The 8,262-nt window shown below is 37.1% G+C and overlaps 1 protein-coding gene across 1 annotated transcript; it reads right to left on the bottom strand.

Annotated features, from left to right (window-relative positions):
* Positions 1–249: 249 nt before the first annotated feature.
* On the bottom strand, positions 250–6,188 carry nrsn1 (neurensin 1). The gene is made up of 3 exons (XM_056761641.1): positions 6,093–6,188; positions 3,942–4,148; positions 250–2,446 (listed from the first exon to the last, which is right to left on the bottom strand). The coding sequence occupies exons 2-3, from the start codon at positions 4,137–4,139 to the stop codon at positions 2,048–2,050; spliced, it is 597 nt and encodes a 198-aa protein (XP_056617619.1). The 5' UTR covers positions 4,140–4,148; positions 6,093–6,188; the 3' UTR covers positions 250–2,047.
* Between the last annotated feature and the right edge of the window lie 2,074 nt (positions 6,189–8,262).

Here is an 8,262-nt window from a genome sequence, read left to right as displayed (position 1 = left end):
TTTAGCCCACCGACTCCCTCCCTGCATACTTGTGGGTGGGAGGGAAATGTAAAGAGACATAAGTCATTCTCAAATGTTTCAATTGTGGGTTGCAATACATAAATCAGTTGTGCATGCTGAAAAGAGTGTCAGTTGTCTTACTTCTATCAGGTATTGAGATATAAAAGCAACATTTTAGCTGGTAATAAGAAGCCATAAGAATTCGATAAGAATGCAATTCGGAGCAATCAAGCATTAAAATCCAAGACATTTGCGGTAACAAACATTTACATGTTTATTCTGGTTAAGAAACAACTCCATAGCCTTTTCAGATACAGTCTCTCTCCTTTTCAACAATAGTACATCACAAACCAAACATTTTGATAGTTAAAGAGAATAACCAACAAAATTCTGTGAAGTCACAATCAATGTAATATTCAATGATGTCATTTTATACAGAAAACGACCAAACTCCTGGCTCATGTACTGTATGACTGAAACACATTATTTTTGAACTTCTTTTGCTCTAATAGGGGTTTTCTAGCAATTAGATTATATTATTGAATAGTTTATACTGTACTGTGCTCGGTGTAAGAGTTTCATGAAGTAAGCAAGCTTTGACATTTTTAAACATTTCAATGTACTGTTTAATATGCTCCATCATAATTCATTTTCATATCCAAAATAAATATCTACAGTTTTTCACCATCAGTACTGCATTTTTTAGACTTTCGATCATGCAACTTTTAAAATATGGCTAAAGCACTTAACAAAGTAAATAACATGGCTATCAAAAAGATAGCAAATACCTACACAAAATCATTTTTGTAATATGCTTTTAATTCAAATTAATAAACAAAATAAATAAATAAATGAGATGGAGAGTGACAGCAATGATGCTTCCATAAAGCGATACAAACAAAAAAACAGAAAGAAAGTGGCATTATCCCAGAACATTAGCTGAAGCACATGAAACTCTGAATAGGCTGCGCTCCAATGAGTGTAATTACATACAGACAGCGACTTGGCCTAATGTCCTCTTGAGAAAAATGGAGACTGCAGCAAGAATGATGTGCTACACTATAGAGGGATATTACATAATCCCACAGGCATCTCTTGACGTTAATCTATTTTCGCCCTTGACGTCAAGAGTGATGGTGTATTTGAGCAGAAAAGAGAGATGCGTGTTATTGAGAATGTGTTGAGTTGTTGCTTCGGCTCTCTGGAACACATTGCGTTCTGTCAAGTAACTATTGATTGACTGGAGCAAGAGACGGTGAAGCGTTTGTTTGGGAGAGAATTGAGAGAATATTTGTGCCTTAGGTGACAGTAATGAGCCGATGTGAAGGTTTTCGAACAAGTGCTGAAATATTGTTATAGATTCTGTTGAGAGTGTTAGTAAGGCGGCAATGATGAATTAGCCAGAAATACACAGAGCTCTGATGGACTTTCATTTTGCTTGTTTTTGAGGTTTACCGAATTACTTTTTATGTGTAATACGGCCGCATCTTATATATCAAGCTGGAAACTGTGATTGCGAATCTATTTACTGTAACCCGTACGGGATAAAGTTGTGAACTTTTTTACGACTAAAGACTATAAAGATCGTTCTGGTTCATTTCTGAAGTGTAAAGGAGATAACTAGTTTTGCGATTTCGATAACTCTTGTTTTATTACGCAAACTGAATATAAACCACATGCCCTGACGAAAATATATCAAAAATATATCAGGAGTTGCTCTTAAGAACAGCTGCCTAAAATTGACCATAGATGTTTCCAAGCAGTTCTTATCGGAAATATGCGTAGCAAGTATGTTTGTGCTGTATATCTTTAGTCAGGAGCACCAGTGTGGTGGCGTGATAATCTACAGGGTACAGTTACATTAATGCCTTATCACCATAAATACTCTCGGTACTCTTAGTCGATATAGACGAATGATATGCAACAGAGAAAGTGCAATATTATCTATCTCTACTGTTCCTGTTGTTTTCTTTTGCACGAAACCATTTGAAACCCGGTTAGCTGACCTTTAACGGGGTCGTTTCGGTCGTAAAGATGGGGGCAGAGGTCAGGTCTCCGCCCCGGGTTGGACGTTCTGCACCTTCGATAGAGTGACTGGAACCTTGCCCTCCCCGGGGGTCGGAGCTCGGGTGATGGGTTGAACGGAGGCCTGGATCTCGGCTAGACGCTCTTTGAAACGCTGTTGCAGTTGGAGCTCTTCTTTGGAGGTGCCCTGAGAGCAAGCAGCCAGCAGCAATCCGACCGCCATACCACTGCCACCCACACAAAACAGAACGGCTCCGGCCAGCTTACAGGCATCCAGTGCACGGTTGAAGCGTACAGCGCGGCCATCCACGAAGAGCAGCTCGTCTTCACCGAATGCTTCTAGCCGAGGAGGAGTGGCATAGCCCACCAGCAGCACTGATAGCCCGGCTACCAGAATGAGAGCTCCAAGCGCGAGACAGACCTATTACATAAAACCAACACACAACAAATAGCATGTTACACAATAAAAAAGTTTTGGGGCCTGTGCCAATACCATGAAATACCATGACCATCTGTTTCATCACTATGATCATTTAAATTGCATGTCTAATCTGCTCTGGGGCAGGTTATTTTAAATTGACTTATAAGTGACCTGTGTTGCAATGGCTTTTTCTTCCAATTTCTTAGTAGATTTCAGTGCAAATCCTTTTAAAAATAGTAAGTAAGTAACAGATCTTCTCGGTATCTTTGGATTGTTATCAGAAATAATATACATGCACTCTTTTGTTTGTGAGTGTGGACCGGAAGTTCAGTTGGGGTCACAAAAGTGCACATGCACAGTAACATTTGTTTATGTTGTTAGGATGAAACAGTCTATAGCAAATGTGTACATGTACTTCATACATATTTGTTTGACTTGTGAATTAATGCAATAAGAAGTTGTTCTAAAACAGATGGTGGTCTAGTGGGTTAAACCACTGAACTGGTAAGTCAAAGGTTGCTGGTTCGATCCCAGCAGCCACCACCAGTGTGTCCTTGAGCAAGACACTTTACTCCATGTTGCTCCAGGGGGATTGTCCCTGTAATTAGTGCACTGTAAGTCGCTTTGGATAAAAGCGTCTGCCAAATGACTAAATGTAAATGTAAAACAGTTCTTTCTTGCTGCAGATAATATTTGTGCATGATTATTTCCAGAGTAATACATAACTCCATGTCTCCATGTAAAACCGATTAGTTATTCGGTTACAACATTGCTCTTTCATCTGCACGTACACATCTTGACAGAGGAAGTTAAGATGAAGTTAAGATAATTCATTAAAGCCTGATTGTATTGGTTTGCATTTTCTCAATTCAAAACTAATCAAGAGTTTTGTTCAATCACCTTTATACAAGCTCCTAATCTGATTGGCTGGCATTATGGAACGCATCTGTTTACCTGGAAACAGTTATATTTACATGATAAAAAATTTACATGGTAACAGTAATTAAAAAAACTTATCAACTTTTTTAAAGATTGGTCAAAGCTTGAAGGGTTTATGCAATATAATCTTTATATAAAGTATATTTGTTGACAGCAAGTTAACTATGAGCAGAATGGTTAATTGTGTTATCTTAGATATATCTGTACAACAACAACAATCAACACTTATTGCTTTGGGATGGGCAGAAAGTCTGATTATAAACGCAATTAACATTACCAGTTTTATTGGGGTGAAATTTGTTCCACACCAATCAAATTAATACCAAATGTAACTATTTCAGAAACACCTCCCCCTGAACAAACGAAATATGTCAGTTACATTCCAGATCAGTCACACAATATCTTATTTTATAAATAGGTAAAGTGAGAGGGACTTGGTCAGAATAAGCATAAATAGAGATAAGACTTCATTCGAAAGTAAAATTTTGGCTACACAAGACTATATTTAGGAATATGAAATATCAATAAGTAGCATACATGTGTATAAGTAAATCACCTTCCAGAGGACAGAGCTCCAACGACTAGGCGATCTCTGTGTCTGAAAATCTTCATCGCGCTCCCAGATGGAGGCAGTGCACTCCTCATAGAACTGGTGCAGGTAAGAACGCACCCCGTAACCTTGGTAACCACTGCTGAGCGCACCGTGGCCCTGCTCAGCATATTCCGACCCACAGATCTCTGAGCAAGAAGTCATGCTTCACATCTGCATACGAATATAGACACAGGCCCATAATATTTCCTTTTTTTTGCAACATGGAAACAGATATACTCATGCCATTAGTCTAGGCTTAACATCTAAACATGTACATATTTCATTGTATTACATAATAGAATGAATAAACAAAAAAACATTCCTGATGAGATATGAAAAGTGGTACATTCATTTGTGATTATAAGCAGCATATTCAGAAATAGTGAATATTGTCAACTGATAACCTAAGCACTGCAGTTCCCTGTACTCAAATTGAGTTGAGCTAATGTTGATTTGTTGGATGTTTAACCAAACCGAATCATAGTGTACCTTAGAAAATAAACCTACAAATTATTTACTTGTTACTGTCTCTTTTAAGCTGAGATACACGGAAAATGTCACAATTAACTTTTAAACAGAAGACCTGTGATAATGCTCTTAAACACAGTGAAACTTTACACTCGGACAGACAGATTTTCTGTCTGCAGCAGAGCATCTGACCCGCTCCTGCGACACATCTCATATCAGCACAAAATGATACCAGCGACCTAAAAGATAAATCAGATCGTTCTTCCCCGATATCTTGCTGCCTCCACCTTTCTATAATCTTACTAATATCATTGTGAAACTGTTGGATGTGTTCAAATGCTACGCTAATGCCTTGAGTTATTGCTACTTCTGTGGTTCAGATATTAATATTTCTGAAAGACGGTTTGTATTATGCGAAGGCAGAGCTTAACCGAGGGAAAATGAGGTTGTTAGTTTCCTGCAGAACGCTGTAATTAAATCACGGCTCAGTGTGTACCTGCTGAAACTGATTAGGAAATGACTCAGCTTTCCCTCGGCATATGAATGAGCCTCAATCACAATCTCTCTCATTTTCTCTCTCTCTTTCTCTCTGTATGTTTGTAGTTTCTGAGATTTCATTAAATATTTGTTATTAAAAATAAAAATCTTCAGCTTCATTTTATAATTACAACAACGTCAGAATATGGACATATGTATACATAGGGTTTTAAAAGTCTGAGAAATTGTAAAATTAAGCTTTCTCTAATTTTTATACACAATACTGGGATTTTGTATTATATTGTCAACATTTACGCATTCCTTAAAATGCCAGAATTACAGTAATGAGTCAGCATAGAAGCCACAAAACCTGTTTAAAATCGGACAATATTTATTTTAGTATGATCCAAAAAGCTTCTTGCTAGAAAGAAGTATGAAAGCTCTTTGTCCAAAGTAATTCACATTACCGACCGCCTTTAGTTAGTGACCTACAAACTAGTGCTGTTTTGTCGTGACCTTGGTTTATGTATATATATATATATATATATATATATATATATATATATATAAAACATAGGCTTTTAAATCACTTATAAGTGTGGTCTTAAACTTTTGATTGAGGTGTAAATCACAAGGTGTTGAAATAAAGTGCTGTATGTGAAACGTTTGTAAGGATTCTTCCATGAGATAATGTCGCTGTCCTTGGTGCTGAATCCACTGCGCGCTGTGTCACGTCATAAATGACGCCACACCAACATGTCATCATCTGATGTGCTTGAATAACTGAGACATTATGTTCCCTAAAGACTAACGACTCAATACTCAAGTGTTCAGTCGTGTCATTACAGATTTCTAATTATGTGGTGAACGCTACTAATAGCTGTTGCTATCTTCTGTGTACCCGCAAACAATTGTTGTTATCCATACATGGTCGTTATTATGCGAAAACAGCAATCATATTCATTTTAGTAACTTTAAAAGCGATTTGAACATCGATATATTTAATATTATGTTTGCAAATTCATAGTGACTGTCTAGCCATCAAATGCTGTGTCCTTCACTACAATCACACGCAAACGAAATCTATGCCATCGATACAACAGCTATCGCAGTGGCTTGAAATGGCTTCGTTAAAACCGTTTTTAAGTATAAATGAATAAATATGAATACCTGTCATAACCAGTCGGGAGAGTGATCGCTGGCTGCTGTTCTTCACTCTGCTCTCATCACTCTGCGCTCTCCAGCCGTCGACGAGCCTGACTCAAAGCAACGCAATGCGCATGCGTCTGATCTAGAGCAAACCGAGAGGTTAGTATCCCTCCTCATAAAAAAGGTGGTTAAAAGAGGTAACGTTTGAGAGCCACCTGGAAAAGTTTGATAGGGGGTGTGGTTGTGAGGCAGCATCAAACAAAAATATTTAACTGTTACCACAAATGGTGCAGAAGAAACCTTCTGACAATTCCAAATACTAAAAGGCTCGGTAGCGTACCTGCCAGTGGCGTGCACAGGGGAGGGGCCAGAGGGCCTCAAGGGGCCCCTTATGTCAAAATGTAAATGTACCCTTCGGGTCATACCTAAAAAAGTTTTATTAATTATAGAAGTGATGCTTGATAGCAATATCTTTCTATCATCGCAACGAAAAAATAAAATAAATACAAAATATTTGTTATAATCAAATTTGCGCGGAGGAGGAGCATTTTACTTCACAGCAACACCAGCAGCAGTTAACACAGAATAAATATATTTGCAATACTGTTGTATCTAATGTGGTAGCGTGCAGGTTGTGGTCAATTGAGTCAAGGTAATTCAATGTCCCGGTGTGCTTTTTAAAGTATTAGTTATAGGCAAGATCGGAAATAAGTTGAGGCAACAAATAAACGCCCAAAATGAATGATAAATGTGAAAGAAAAACGCCCCTTGCTCTATTAAATGAAATATAATACTTAGATAGTACTGTTACTAACTGTCGCGACTGAAATTAAGAGTGAGAATGAACGAAAAAGTCGATTACATGTAGATCTGCATGAACTGGCGCGTTTTTGCTGAGTTTAGCAATACGACCAGTGACAGACGGATCTGTTGAGATTAGGAACGTAATAGCCAATCAGAGGTATCTAAATGAGTCACCGGTGCACTAGAGTTTAAATTCGCGATTGTAACCGAGTTCATCATAAACAACAATGGGAGTTTTGCGAGATTAATCTAAAATCTAAAATCATTGAACGTTCTTTTTACTATTTATGTTAACAGTTTAACCCAAGTGTTAAACAAATGCCATGCAGTTTCTGTAGTGTAGAATGTTTTTTTTTTGTTAACTTCCCTGCTGAAAAAAATAATAGAAACCATTACAGACATTTTAATGGTTTCCATTAAAATATCACTATGAACCAATTTTTCCATGGAGATCATAACAAAATTCCTTTCTGTAGTGTGTTTTTGGACATTTTTCCAACAGGATTAAGCTAAACATACAAGTTTATTCTCTACCATATAATGCATTAAATATCTTTGATTTCATGATAGTTTGCACTTCCATCTATATTATACAGCCATAAATATCAACACAAATTTAACATGATTACCCTCTTGATTCTCATTGTTAGCAATATTTATTTTAAATTATACAGCATTTTTTTCTCCCTATTTTGGTTTGAATTCATATTTAATAAATCATTATGGCACCTATTTAGACACTGTAAAAACATACTTGTTAATGTATATACAATGTGGAAATAGTACCTTAGTTTTAAGAGACTTTTTATGGTTCTTCAGCCCCTGCCCTAGCAGAGGTCAGTGCCCCACGCCACTGCTACCTGCTGACACACTTTCAGTCTAGTGATTCCTGCTCACAGCAGTTTTTATTTGGGAAATCTGTGTAGACAAACACTGTTAACTAAAGTTAATTCCATCATACTTGCCACCCAAAAAGTAAACAAATAAAATCCTTTGTTAAACTACATCACACGGCTTGAATTCATGGCTTTATCAATGTTTATAACATTGCAAAGCACTGCACTGTTCTTTATGTGGTTATATATCAGACACAGTTTTCCTGCGGCAGGAATGGTCTCCCTGAAGCAAGTAAGATAACATTGAAAGGTACAATGAAGAATTATGACCTCATACACTCTTTAGTTCCTGGTTCAGCCCTGTTCGGAGAAAAAGATAAAACCTTAACATTAACTGTTAACATCCATCCTAATTGTATGCCTTCTATAGGTGCATGCAGCAGAATTACTTCTAACCTACTAAGTCTCAGATTTGCGAATTCCAGTAAGGTAATGAATGTTTTCTAAATTGAAACAATTGGTGTGTATAAGAAAACAATTTATATTTTGAA

Source organism: Triplophysa dalaica, chromosome 12 (genome assembly GCF_015846415.1).
Source record: "Triplophysa dalaica isolate WHDGS20190420 chromosome 12, ASM1584641v1, whole genome shotgun sequence".
Taxonomy (NCBI): Eukaryota; Metazoa; Chordata; class Actinopteri; order Cypriniformes; family Nemacheilidae; genus Triplophysa; species Triplophysa dalaica.
Note: the sequence above shows the minus strand (reverse complement) of the source record. Positions and strands in the feature narration are given on the sequence as shown.

Coding starts and splice junctions, on each gene's coding strand:
- nrsn1 (XM_056761641.1), bottom strand. CDS start 4,139: ATGACTTCTTGCTCAGAGATCTGTGGGTCGGAATATGCTGAGCAGGGC. Junction 2,447..3,941: donor GGAGCTCTGTCCTCTGGAAG/GTGATTTACTTA, acceptor TTTATGTAATAG/GTCTGTCTCGCGCTTGGAGC.